The sequence below is a fragment of the Tachypleus tridentatus genome, chromosome 3 (genome assembly GCF_004210375.1).
Source record: "Tachypleus tridentatus isolate NWPU-2018 chromosome 3, ASM421037v1, whole genome shotgun sequence".
NCBI classification, from domain to species: Eukaryota; Metazoa; Arthropoda; class Merostomata; order Xiphosura; family Limulidae; genus Tachypleus; species Tachypleus tridentatus.
Window position 1 is genome coordinate 94,671,718 of NC_134827.1, and position 14,599 is coordinate 94,686,316.

Consider the following 14,599-nt stretch of genomic DNA (forward strand, 5'->3'; position numbering starts at 1 on the left):
CGCCGCTAAAAAGCGGGTTTCAATTGTGTAGCTTTGTGCTTAATTCTAAACAAATAAACAATTTAAAAATATCTAAAATAATGGTTTTATCACTTTTGTGGATATATATTTATTGTAAGAGAAAACGACTAAATACCTACGCTAAAAGTGCTACAATACAATATGATTAGCACACGAGAGATAAGATTATTTTTTTCTTCGGATGTAAGAAGTGTGTCAAAAGTCAAGAGTTAATGTGCAAAATATTATATTCCTGTAACGGTTGGGCGTATTAATTTTGTGTTAACGACGTTTAATAACATTGCAGTTAGTTCTGTCTTTTGATACATCGTTTAGTGGGTTTTGTCGCTAAAAAACACAATTACATATATTAGTTATACAGATCTTTACGTAATGATGCATCATTATACTAACTTACTTCTCGTTCTCTGTTCTTCCAGTAATTGCTTTTCCAGGTTTTCGCGAAGCTCACGCTCCCTGGTTATTTCCACTCGCAGTTCCACTGAAATAAATATAAAAATATTAAGTTTTAGTTTCTTTATCACAATAAATATTCCTATTCCTATTTGAGAATTGCACACGTCCTTAAATATACTGGTTTCGTGTCTGTGGAAAGATTAACATATATATATGTACAAGCAATATGCAGCTGTTATTTCCATATTAAGCCCCCTAGCGGCTCAGCGGTAAAACTGAGGAATCACGCCGTTAAAATTCAGGTTTCGATGCCCGTGGTAAGCGCAGGCTCGATCGACCACTGTGTAGCTTGCATATAGTAACGGACAGATCTCCATATTGCTTTGCCAAAGTTTCCAAAGATGGGATTTTATTTTAGGACGTCAAAACACATATTTCACTGCAATACTTAACATAGTACTAAGTTTGAAATACAGTTGAAAATTATATAACGTAATATATATTTATGTAGTTTTCACATGTAGATTTTGGGCTTTGTTATAGAAATTAACATGAAAGCAGTACCTTACTAGACCTACGTTATATTAGCACATTGACAATTTTATAACAGAAACAGACATATAATAACCTGTTCTGTGGTTATTCATGTATAGGTATTTCTTTTTTGAAACTAACCTTTTTCTAAGTTAAGTTGTCTTTCTTGATGTCTAGCGTTGTCAGCAGCCATTTTTAAAAGCCCTTGAATGTTTCTTAGTAACGTCTCTATTGAAAATACAGCCTGGCCCATGGTGGCGTTTCCATCATTTTGGAACGGCAGTCCATGATTGGATGTAAGCCTATCTGTATTTGCTGTGCTGCTGACGTCGGCGCTGTCACTATAATCTATTAACACAAGAATGAATTAATTTGGCACTGTATACTTGATGCGTAATTACCTACCTGTAAGGCAAGCATCATAAATATAAAATATCGAGTACCTAAAATACATGCGTGCATGTTTATGAAATGTTTCACAAAATCATTAGGATAAATTTACGCACATCAACTCTTGGTGATTTTACAACAACAAAACAAAAATATATTCCCTCTATTTAGGAATGGGGTACTTAGTGCCCCGATAAACATGAATAATAGCAAACTCATCAAATTCTTAATATAAACACAGAAATCAATAAATAATTATTAGGCTTAGCTAAACACATTTTTCTCATTTGCGTCATTCTATTTTCCAAACTCTTTCATATATTTTTCCTTTGTTAATTTTTCGTGAAGTTCGTAATGTATTCTTGTTTCTAAAAAACTGTATATCTCGTCTGTCCATTCGAGACAAAGGTTAATTACACAGTTTTAGCACTGGTTATTTTTCAATACAAACTATATATTCTAACTGAAGCAGCTTAGTTATATATATATATATTATTCAGGGTGATTTACTGATATCTTTGCTTTCCAGAAACCGTTTCGGTCCTATCTCCAGATATCATTCCCATCTTTATTTTTCTAGACTAATTACTTTCGTTATTTAACTCGTATGGATTTGCTACGTGTTTTTGTTTAACTTTTATCATTTGCTTCCTAACCACTTCACAATCAGTGTTACTTCATACAGATTTCCCATAAAGACTCTTTCGCCGCTAACAGTTATTCAGTCTATTTAGTGTCACCTTTTTTTTTCGCGCAAAGCTACTCAAGAGCTATCTGCTCTAGCCGTCCCTAATTTTGCAGTGTAAGACTAGAGGAAAGGCAGCTAGTCATCACCACCCACCGCCAACTCTTGGACTACTCTTTCACCAACGAATTCTGGGATTGACCGTCATATTATAACGCCCCCACGGCTGATAGGGCGAGCATGTTTGGTTCGACAGGGATTCGAACCCGCGATCCTCGGATTAAGAGTCGAACGCCTTAACCCACCTGCCATGTCAGGCCTTGTGTCGCTTCTAAATTAATATATTTTTTTCTTTTCTCAATCTAGAGTGTTTAGTCTCTCATTTAATTAGGTGGAACTGAGGTTCTTCTCTTTCGGCGTTACGTGTTTTTGTAATTTTCCTGCCTTAATTTTCTCCCATAAATGATACACCTGTTATACAAGCTCATAAAGAAAAAGTAACTTACTTTATTATTAACTATTTGCTGTCCTTCTTTTAAAGAAAAATGAATCATATTGGATCCATAAGTTGGATTGCAAGTAATTTTTGTTGTTATATGTAAAATATTGTATTTTACGATTATTACTGCAGGAAGGTGATATCTTTACCTCGTTCTCGTTCGTCATCTTCGTCAAAATCTGTTTCATTTTCATCTTCGTCGCCAAAATCATTGTATGCAACGTCACTTCCGCTGTGATCGCCACCAGCGTGGTTCGGACCTGTAATTCCAAGTCTGCTGCTGTTCTGGGATAGGTTTAGGACCGGACTGTGGCCATTTGTGGTGGCACCTGTTTAGAATAAAGTGAAAGAAACGGATTGTGGTCATTTGTGGCGGTACATGTTTAGAATAAACTGTAATAAACGGACTGTGGTTATTTGTGGCGGTACATGTTTAGAATAAACTGTAATAAACGGACTGTGGTTATTTGTGATGGTACATGTTTAGTATAAAGTGTAATAAACGCTAAAGTAGCGTGAATATGTGTGAAACTTAGATTCAGGTTTACAAAGAGGAAACCAAGAAGAAGACAAACCCAGGGGAAACGGGGGGACTATAACTAAAATTATCAACTACTTAAAAAGAAAGGCGGGGTTAATACATAATTCATTTTGTAACGTCAATATTTTTTTATCTACCTTTAACCTCCATCCCACCAAGATGCAACTGTAATATCAACATGTTTCGCGAAGAGCCAGACGGAAAACTGACTGGGCTGCGTATTGCAACGTCTGAAGTTCGAGTGTAACACACTCGCTACATTCAGCTGTAAGCACATTATAAAACTGACAGTCAGTATCGTTACTGGGTTAAGAGTCTTGTGCAAGCGGCGAGAGCTTATAATAGGTTACCTTCAACCTTTTAAATAGTTCTAAACTAGTGGCATCTATGTCTGAATCTCAGAGCCTTAGGCCTAGCCGTTTGGCTCATGAGTAACATAAGGCGGAAAATACCTGATATCTAAACTGAAGCAAGCCCCGATCTTTAAGCTCGCCCAGGCAAACATACAAATGTAGACAGGGCCCAGTAATTTTAGAATAATTATTTTTCATTTGGAAACAGTAGCATGTTGGTTGCTACCACAAACATCGTCGGACACTCGTTATAAATAACCTGGTCATTTCAAGTGAAACTTCATTTTCGTGAGAGAGATATCCACATCTGGGGTTTAAAAAGTAATATTCCTGTTATCTTTGGTGTGGATTACTTTTCACTATTCTACGTTTCATTACATTTGCAGCGTCCTCTATAACAGCTTCTATGAACTGAAAAGTATATCATGGGTATATATATGTATTTGTCTTATAGCAAAGCCACATAGGGCTATCCGCTCAGCCCACCGAGGGGAATCGAACCCCTGATTTTAGCGTTGTAAATCCGGAGACATACCGCTGTACTAGCGGGGGGCCCATGGGTATATTGTAGCTGCAATACCAAGAACTAATATCACGATATAATCACGAGAGTTTTATCGTTCAATGTAAACTGATGTTTTTAATTTCTCATTTTCAGAACACTCTTGTTACGCTTGGTAGCAAAAGTATAGTCATTATAATCCTAAATACATAATAGGTTGATTTTATAAATACAATGTAAGTGTCGGACGAATAGTTTATAAAACTTCCGGACGCTAGGTGCAAAAACAAAAATATTTTCTTTGGTACTTCAACGTATAGAATGAATTACGCAGAAAGCTTCATTTGCCGGACGCTAGGTGTAGAAACAAAAATATTTTATTTGATACTTCAACGTATAGAATGAATTACGTAAAAAGCTTCCTTTGCAGGACGCTAGGTGTAGAAAGAAAAATATTTTCTTCAATAACCTGTTTACGTGGTTTCTTCATTATCGTTGTGACGTCATAGAACTAGCTAGAATTTAAGTGGTCCATTTTTTATATTGTGACATCATATTATATACTACCATTTAATCAGGTTACGTTTATTATCTCATGACATAACAGTTCAAAATGTAATTATCAACCCAGTCACCTTCTTTCTAATTTTTCACATTATATGCTTACCATTCAAGTAACTTGCTTGCTTTAACCTTTGACTTTCAATATTGTAATGTTTTTCCTTCCCTCCGACTGCATCAGAACGTTCATCACGAATTCTGAAACATTATACAGTAATACTCATATGTACTTTATATTACTAATAGTGTACTAAAATATATTAGTAAATATTCTATCATTAACCTATTACTATTATAAAACAATCTGGAAGCAACCTACGCAACAATTGTCTCCAGAATAAAATACGTGGAAGTACTTAAGTAAGGAGCGCAATTGGTTCCAGTATCATTTTCATTTTATGTTCTTCACACAAATACCCGGTATTATTAATATTTGTTCTAATGAATACATAATTAATAATATAAATCATGAAGTTAAATTTCTTCCTCTGCGCAGGAATAACCTGATGTTTATTCACTTCTAATATATCTATAACTTTATAATTATCACTGAAAAAAGTTCCTATTATTTCCACCAGAGAGGCTACTTCCAAAGTGGACAAGTCGACATACTGTATTGGAATAAAAAAAACATAAATTATTAAAAAGATCCGTAGTATAAAAATGTAGAAACTCTCCCGCCACAAACTTGGCAAATATCTCTGTCTCTTTCTCATGTTGTGCTAATAGTTTGTTTGTTTTTTTGAATTTCGCGCAAAGCTACACAAGAGCTATCTGCGCTAGCCGTCCCTAATTTTGCAGTGTAAGACTAGAGGGAAGTCAGCTAGTCATTACCACCCACCGCCAACTCTTGGGCTACTCTTTTACAACGAAAAGTGGGATCGACCGTCACATTATAACGCCCCCACGGCTGAAAGGACGAGCATGTTTGGTGCGACCGGAATTCGATCCCGCGACACTTAAATTATGAGTCGAACGCCTTAACCCACCTGGCCATACCGGGTCAAGCTAATAGTTAGCATGTCCGAACTGTAAATTTGAGTATGTATGTTCGCGCCTCGCTGATGCACAAAGAAATACCCGGCATGACTAGGTGGTTAGGGCACTCAACTCCTAATCTGAGACTCGCGGATTAGAACCCCTGTCACACCAAATATCCTCGCCCTTTCAATCGTGGGGACGTTATAAGGTGACGGTCGATTCCAATGTTCGTTGGTAAAAGAGTAGCCCAAGAGTTGGCGGTGAGAGGTAATGACTAGCTTCCTTCCCTCTAGTCTTACACTACTAAATTAAGGACGGCTATCGCAAATAGCTTTCGTGTAGCTTTGCATGAAAATGAAAAAAAAAACAATCAAACAAACTGGTGCACAAGCGCCCTCTACATTTCCGGGGTAGGGGCGCATATAACAGTGGTGGAGGACTACATTATCTGCAAGGTCGGCGTTAGGTACTGTTAACTGGCCAGTTTTCCTACCTCTAGTCCGTAATTTATCAGTGATAAAATCTAGGTTTACAACTAGTTTGGGTTATACCCTGTTCCTGTGACTGTAAGGCAGTGCATCAACGTTTATGTTTTTTTTTATATAATTTCGAGAACAGTCATGACATTGTAAAATCAAACTGTCAACGCAAATCCGGACGCCTGGAGGAGAAGTTTGTTCCTAACTTTTTGTTCCTTATAAACGTTTTTTTTTTCGTTCTGTCCCAGTAATGTACTGATATAGTTTACCCACAAATCCATAAATATAATTGAAACTTTCTAGTTCGCGATTTTTATCACCTACTGGCTGAATTCCGGACCTATCGGATTACCAGTAAAAGTCTACACTAAAACGAACCTTATTTCAAACGAAAGAGGGAGAAATTGAATAGCAAGTTTCGTTTAATGATATTGCTATGTGCTTATCTTTTCAGATTATTACAGGTTGAATTAAGTCACTTCACAGAAGATTGTAAATATAACGAAATAAATAACATTTTAACGTCACAACACTGACGTTACACATAACGACACCCTCACTGTCGTCATTTTAGCCATTTATGTCAGACAGAAATGTTATACATCAAAATTAGTCTTAGAGCATCTGAAATATATTGAAAGGATTTTCCAGGTTCATCAACTCTAATCTAATAATTAATTATATTTCACTAACGATCTATTCTGATTGCGTGTACAAAATTTGAGCCCTCTCAACAACTAAAAAAAGACAGTTTGTCCGGTAATATTTTATCACACGCAACGGACAACTAAGTAAGAAACCCTACCTAATCAAATATCTTTTGTATTTTACTTACAGAGTCAGGTAATAGCGCATATGCAGAGAATTTTCAATTAATGTAGGCTTAGTAATACTTTTTTCCTTTTGAAACCGTAATCCGAGGGTCGCGGGTTCGAATACTCGTCACACTAAACATGCTCGCTATTTCAGCCGTTAGAGCGTTATAATGTGACGGTCAATCCCACTATTCTTGGCGGGTGGTGATGACTAGCTGTCTTTCCTCTGGTTTTACACTGCTAAATTAGGGACGGCTATCGCAGATAGCTCTTGTGTAGCTTTGCGCGAAATTCAAAACCAAAAAGAAAACAATCTTTTGAAACATTTCGCAACAAATAAAACTACTGTAACGCCCTCAAGTGATTCGTTAATAATATTTTCGTTCTTCGGGTTATGAATGACAGCAATTTCAGTTCTCATGCAATACCAAAAAACTTCATATGGGGACAGAGTGATTGAGTCTGTTTCATTCATAAACAGGACAGAACACATGGGGACACGTGGTGGGGGACTTGGATGAACAAGAGAAAACTGATGGAGGAGGCCCCACGTGACAGCGTCTGCATCGCGCGCAGGAAAATTACACGTGTTAGCAGGGTCGTAAGCCACAAAGAACCTCTTCCTTTGTTAACATTGGTTAATACCAGCCATTAATCTACACGTTGCTTGCGTTGTTCACAATTCCAACATCACATACACTCACTTTGTTGTAAAACGACTCTTGGTTTTATTTAAACCAACAAAAAATAAGAATTTCGTTTCAACGAATCCTCCGTTTTTGGCGTTGCGATAGTTATTTTTAACTTACAAAGTTTCGGGATTAAAACACCACAGGTTAATGGTGGTTAATCTCAGAACGAGAAAATGATTTAAGCACCTTAATTGTTAAATTTGTTCATGGAAACACCTTAACCCTTCAGTGGCTCAGCGGACTTACAGTGCTAAAAAACGGGTTTCGATATCCGTGATGGGAAGAGCTCGGATAACCATATGTGTAACTTCGTGCTTAATAAGAACAACCTAGTTATGACATGAAGACGAGAGACTTTCGAAACGTCCTCCTCTACATCTGTTTCTCCACAACAGGCAGTTGCCGTCCATTCTACAAAGTTTCATTATGAATACTCTGCCTAAACAGTCTATGAAAAAATGATTATGAAATTTATTGATGTCAGCACTTTAGTTGTTAAACTAAGCTTAATTTGTTTATTTTCACACATAAGTTAAACAGTTTTGCTATATGTGATATGCTTTTGAATTTCGCGCAAAGCTACACGTGGGCTATCTGCGCTAGCCGTCAGTAATTTAGCAGTGTAAGACTAGAGGGAAGACAGCTAGTCATCACCACCCACCGCCAACTCATGGGCTACTCTTTTACCAACGAATAGTGGGATTGACCGTCACATTATAACGCCCCCACGGTTGAAAGAGCGAGCTGTTTGGTGCGACCGGGATTCGAACCCGCGACCCTCAGATTATGAGTCGAACGCCTTAATCCACCTGGCCATGCCGGGCCACACATCAGAATTAAAGTTAGTATTTACTTCGCACGTTACAGAATTTAATTTAGTAAACAAACACCAGAGGGACACAAATCTAACAATTTTTATTGAAATTTCTGTGATATAGCTTCTATCAACGTGGAAGAATACACCACAGGGATAAAAAAAAAAGTACCATATAACGGGGATTCGAACCCGCGACCCTCATATTACTAGTCGAACGTCTTAACCCACCTTGCCATGCCGGGCCGTTTTGCTATCTTCAGAATACACAACTCGATGAAGTTTCCATACTATTGAGCTAGGAAAAAAAAAGTTCTTTAAACAGGTCTATTAGCATACACGTATTATGACACGACTTCTGACGTTCGGCTTTCATACACACATAATCACGAGTTTCGTGTCTAATCTAATAGTGAGCTTACGTAGGTTTCACTGATACCATTAAGAGCTTTTTTGTAATTTTTTTTCGAATTGCTTCCATGTCTGAAGGCTTATAACGCTAAAAAATCAAGTTTAGATATTCACGGTGGCCATAACACAGATCGCTCGTTTTCTAGTCTTTTGTTTAATATTAAAAAAAATTCGAATTAAAAAAGTACAGCTATGAACATATTCTCGTACCCTCGAGTCAACCAACTGAATTAGAATTGAAAATTAGATAAAAAAGAAAGAAGAGATAGTGTAATTTATTTCTAAGAAGAATTTTTATTTTAAGTTTTACATTTTAACCTTATAGCATAATATTTTTAGTTGTAAAGACTTAACTGAGAAATTGAGGCCCGGCATGGCCAGGTGGATTAAGGCGTTCGACTCGAAAACTTAGGATCGCGGGTTCGAATCTCCGTTGCACCAAACATGCTCGCCCTTTCAGCCGTGGGGGCGTTATAATGTTACGGTCAATCCCACTATTCGTTGGTAAAAGAGTAGCACAAGAGTTGGCGGTGGGTGGTGATGACTAGCTGCCTTCCCTCTAGTCTTAGACTGCTAAATTAGGGACGGCTAGCACAGATCGCTCTCGCGTAATTTTGCGCGAGATTCAGAACAAACAAACCAACATATTTGTGTGGTACGTACTTGTCCTAATAACTTTAGTTCAAGGACACATTTTATAACACCATTGTTTTCGTTGTATTCTTTTTTATACTATTCCACGTTTACATTATTACTTAATCAATGATATTTATATTACAATAACTCTTCGATTATATATGTATGTGTGGGTGGGTACCTATGTATGCATACACATATACAATATAATTTTAAGAGATCAGTATATGACATTCATACACACCTGTCCACGAGTGTGTGTTTTTTATAGCAGAGCCACATCGGACTATCTGCTGAGTCCACCGAGGGAAATCGAACCGCTAATTTTAGCGTTGTAAATCCGTAGACTTACCGCTGTACCAGCGAGGGACCCTGTCCACGAACAGAGAGCTATGTATGCATAGGTATTTATAACTCGTTTAAAATGCATGAATTATTTGTTGTTACTATTATTTGTTATTTTGTTTGCTGGAGTTAAACGTTTCCACAATTGAAATAGAACTAATGAAACTTAGAAGGAATTACTCTTGGAATCTGTGACATTTTACCAAAATAACAGAAAATGGCTGCTAACAAAAGCTCTTCGATTTTTATATCGTCGCCTCAATTTTATAATATTTTCCCTTTTTATTTTTTTTTCCCCCCTAATTTCGTAACATTTTCAGTGGCTCGGTAGTTAATTTGTAGACGTATAACGTTATATGTACATAACGTTTAATTTACGATACCAATGGTTTCTCTGTTCAAAAACAGTTCACTATGTAATATATTAAATTAAAATTACTTCTTTATAACACAAGTTGAACTATCCCTCCCTCATCAAACAAACACTCTACACGAAGTTACAATATATCGATCTCTTGTTGTTTCATTAGCTTAATGAAAACCTTACAACATTTTCCAGCTACCTTTGTCCTTGTTTCACGGGTGTTATAAATCAATAAATCATGTCTTAACCAGAAAAGAGTGCGTGTGTTTCTAAGCTGTCAACTAGCTGCTAATCTTTGTGTTGTGTCTGTTTATATGCACATTTTCTATAGTATCTTGTAGCTTCAAACTTACTTCTGAAGAAAGTGAAACGAGGTACGTAAAAGAGCCGTTCCAACGTTTGTTTTCTAGGAGGAGTTGGTAAAGACATAATACCAAGTCTTGCTACACGTTAAGTCCAGAGGTGGGCGGATATGTCAGTCCTGTAATTCCATGCAGATATTGTGGAATTTCGCATTTTATTTAATGACGTTCGCTTGCCTGACATAAATGAAAGACTTAATAAGACTAAACAACCAAGGCAGGGTAAAGTTTAAAAGGAATAAATGTATATTCCGAGAGAGTCTTCCTATTTGCATATCAATCCTTCATCTCGTTTGAGGATAAATAACTAGGTCCGGGAATTAGCGGAGAAAGTTAGCGTTTCAGAGAAAAAATAAAGATTTCTGGAAACTTAAGATTACCAAAATGACAGCAGTACCTTCTATTAATGCATTTTCCTAGTTCATAACCGGCCAAGGGTGACTGGATAAATTTGCACTATTTCGCGATGATCCGTCTTTGCAGTTTCGAGTAATTAAGCTAGCCTGACACTTGGGAGCGCTGTAAAACACAAATCGACCAATGGCAGCGCCTCTGTCTTACGAAGTGCCACTCCGATGATTAATGTCTTCGCTGAGTTGATTTCCCTTTTTGTTGTCGACTAGGTCCTGACTGTAATCCATCATTCCTCCAGCTTATATTAACTGGCAAGCAGATAAAAATCCGACCAGAAGCTCAACTGCAAACTGGTATTTTTTCATTTGTTTGTTTGATCGACTACTTTTCCGACCCATCTGTCGAATACGAAGAAACCCTTTTATTTTTTTTTACGAAACTGTTACAAATACGACATGTTAGTTTCGCTGAGGAGAGAGGGAAAAAAATGTTTTATGCGCATGCCTTATTTCTTTTATTGTTTCTAAAATGAGGAAATTACATAAATAATGAAATCGGTTCTTTATATTTGACGATGCTCAGAGAAACCCCTGTTTATTTTATTACTAAATGCATGCTTGTTGTTTCGCTATTTAATTCAGTGCAATAAATCTTGTGTACTATTATAACACTTTGAATCACAGTAATTGATATCTCTATGTTCACTTTCCTTAGAAAGCCGGTATGGTCAGGTGGTTAAGACACTCCACTTGTAATCTGAGGGTCGCGGGTTCAAATCTCCGTGGCACCAAAGACGTTCGCTCTTTCAGCGGTGGGGAGGTTATAATGTGCAGTCAATCCCCCTATTCGTTGCCAAAAGAGTAGCTCAAGGTTTGGCGGTGGGTGGTGATGACTAGCTACCTTCCCTCTAGTCTTACACTGCTAAATTAGAGATGGCTAGCGCAGACAGCCCTCGTGTTGCTTTGCGCGAAATTCAAGACAAACCCCATCTTCCGTAGAAAATGAGATTCGAAAACAGCTAAATTTTGATTATAATTGTGTTTAAGCAATACGATAAACTCGATAACGACCTAAGCAGTGGCATAATTTACCCGAGTATCATTAATTAGTGTATTTTATTCTTTTGGGATGCCCATTTTATTAGTCGTTGTGAGAGAGACGTGGCAGGATAGAGAACTCGCCGAACGAAAATATTTACTTCTTAAGAGAGAAGTTTATGTGTCACCAGTAGAGATATCTTTAATCAGAACGATCATTACAGTTAACGTCCTTCAATGTTCATATGCAAAACACCTAACCAGGCCAAAAAACACATAAACAAAAAACCCTCTACTGTCCTGCTTTGAGTGTGTGGGACTCGTAAAGAAAGTTGCCTTACGACTACGGATATTATGGAGGAGTGTTTGATGTCGCATCCATCAGGTGGGTTCTAAAAAGACTTGTCTGATCCACTAGTTAGGTTATAAAAAGATCTGTCTGATCCACTAGTTAGGTTCTAAAAAGACCTGTCGGATTCACTAGTTGGGTTATAAAAAAGATCTGTCGGATTCACTAGTTGGGTTATAAAATGACCCCAGTCTTATCCACTAGTTAAGTTCTAAAAAGACCAGTCTTATCCGCTAGTTAGGTTCTAAAAAGACCCCAGTATTATCCACTAGTTAGGTTCTAAAAGACCAGTCTTATCCACTAGTTAAGTTCTAAAAAGACCAGTCTTATCCGCTAGTTAGGTTCTAAAAAGACCCCAGTATTATCCACTAGTTAGGTTCTAAAAAGACCAGTCTTATCCGCTAGTTAGGTTCTAAAAAGACCCCAGTCTTATCCACTAGTTAGGTTCTAAAAAGACCTGTTGGATTCACTAGTTGGGTTGTAAAAAGACCTGTCTGGCCTATTTATTAGGTACTAAAAAGACCTTTTGTATCCACTAGTTGGGTAATTGTTATGAGTTTACGAGTTACCTGGTGATAAAGTTGACTTTTCTATGAACAGAAATAGACAATGTTTGAAACTAAAGACACTTCAGTTGTAAACTTCCTAACTTTCACGTTTATCCTCGTTGTCCAAGAACATTTGATCTATGATCACGTCCTCTTGTGGTAATATTTAACCATATGGAAACAAAAATAACTTGCACGGTTTGTCAAAATATCTGTTCAGTTGTGCAACCTTATACTGAGTTGTTTAGAGAAATATTTAGCAATTTATAATAGGCCTAACTTCATTTTTTATATATAAAGTAGTGCATAGGATAATTGTTCCAGAGGAAGTTAGAAATAATATAAATTTAAAAATCGAGCACTAGAGGGCGTAAATGTAACTTAAGTTTCATGCACTAAATTTATAAACGCAGCTCATACAATGAACAATAAGAAATGTTCGTTATATAAATTATTATCTTTGACAAAATAATAAAATCTAAAGTTACAAATGAATAAATTTTATGTGCTACCAGAGGGCGCTAAAAGGACCTTACTCACAACATGAATGACTTTCATCAGGGGAGCGTAAGTATGGCCTAAAGTTATAAACGTAATTTTCTTAAGAAGGCACAGAACAAACTTGGTGTTCAGGTTAATCCGAAGATCACCTGAGAAGGACGAAACGTTGTTCTGTACTTTATTTTAATTAAAGTGACAACACTCATACCAGCTGTCATGAGAATACATTTTTACTTCAAGTAGGGTTTTCGTCATCACGAAACTTGGTATTCATTTTGTATAACTTGTAAAAGTGTGTGTGTGTGTATATATGTTTTGCAGTTATAAGAAACGTCATGGAAGTATTTTAAAACTTTCAGTTGTTGAGTGACTAGTCTACGTATAACACCACAACTCATTCTGCATAAACTCCCTTACAACTCTAATATAATAGAGCTAAGTAATTTTCCTACTTTGTTTGAATTAACGTTACTTCCACACGTAGTGAACTTACTGTAGAGGTTGTTTATTAAATCAAGCACTGTAACGTTTCTGGCGAAACGCATTAGATAAACATTTTATTCCTGTTAACATTTATATCATGTTATATGATGTGTGCAATAAAACTGAAGGCCCAGTATGGCCAGGTGGTTAAGGTTCTCGACTCGTAATCTAAGGGTCGCGGGTTCGAATCCCCGTCACACTAAACATGCTCGACCTTTGAGCCGTGGGGCGTTTAATGTGACGATCAATCCCACTATTCGTTGGTAAAAGAGTAGTTCATGAGTTCACAGTGGGTGGTGATGACTAGTTACCTTCTCTCTAATCTTACAATGTTAAATTAGGGACGGCTAGTGCAGATAGCCCTCGAGTAGCTTTGCGCGAAATTCAAAATAAACAATAATCAGTCAAAATGGTTCCCCATGAAATATTATGTTTTTAATGTTCTGTATGCTGGTATTTACTATCAAAGCTGTACGAAGGTTTCAGTCAATCGCTAAACCCTCATTAAAACACGATAATCACGTATTTGTAATAAACACAATAACTGTATCCATATTTTATACAATCTGAGACAAACTAATGAGAAACATTTGAAAATATTTCAAAAACAATGCACGATGGAGAGTTTATTTGAAGTGAAGACAGCTTGTTGTCATCACCCACCGTCAATTCGTGGGTTACTCTTTGACCGTCATATTATAACGCCCCCACGGCTGAAAGGGCAAGCATGTTTGATGTGACGGGGATTCGAACCCGCAACCCTCGGATTACCAGTCAAGCGCCCTAACCACCTGGTCACGCCGGGCTGTAAGGAAGGTTTGCATTATATCTTTTTGTTAAATCATATTTTTTTTCCAACCAAAGAATATCATTTCACAATTACTCTGGGTGTGTCTCGTAACATGTATAGAAAGCCGTGCAGAATTTGCACTAGAAAGAATACGGT

At 37.0% G+C, this 14,599-nt stretch overlaps 1 protein-coding gene across 3 annotated transcripts in view; it reads right to left on the bottom strand.

The window, feature by feature from the left end:
- Positions 1 to 14,599, bottom strand: part of LOC143247504 (dachshund homolog 1-like) — a 109,757-nt gene that overhangs the window by 24,593 nt on the left and 70,565 nt on the right. For all 3 annotated transcript variants that reach the window (XM_076495743.1, XM_076495741.1, XM_076495742.1), the window contains 4 exons: positions 4,589 to 4,680; positions 2,675 to 2,854; positions 1,093 to 1,299; positions 419 to 502 (listed from right to left, as the gene is read on the bottom strand). In XM_076495743.1, coding sequence (XP_076351858.1) covers positions 419 to 502; positions 1,093 to 1,299; positions 2,675 to 2,854; positions 4,589 to 4,680 — 563 coding nt within the window. The remainder of the gene's footprint in view (positions 1 to 418; positions 503 to 1,092; positions 1,300 to 2,674; positions 2,855 to 4,588; positions 4,681 to 14,599) is intronic.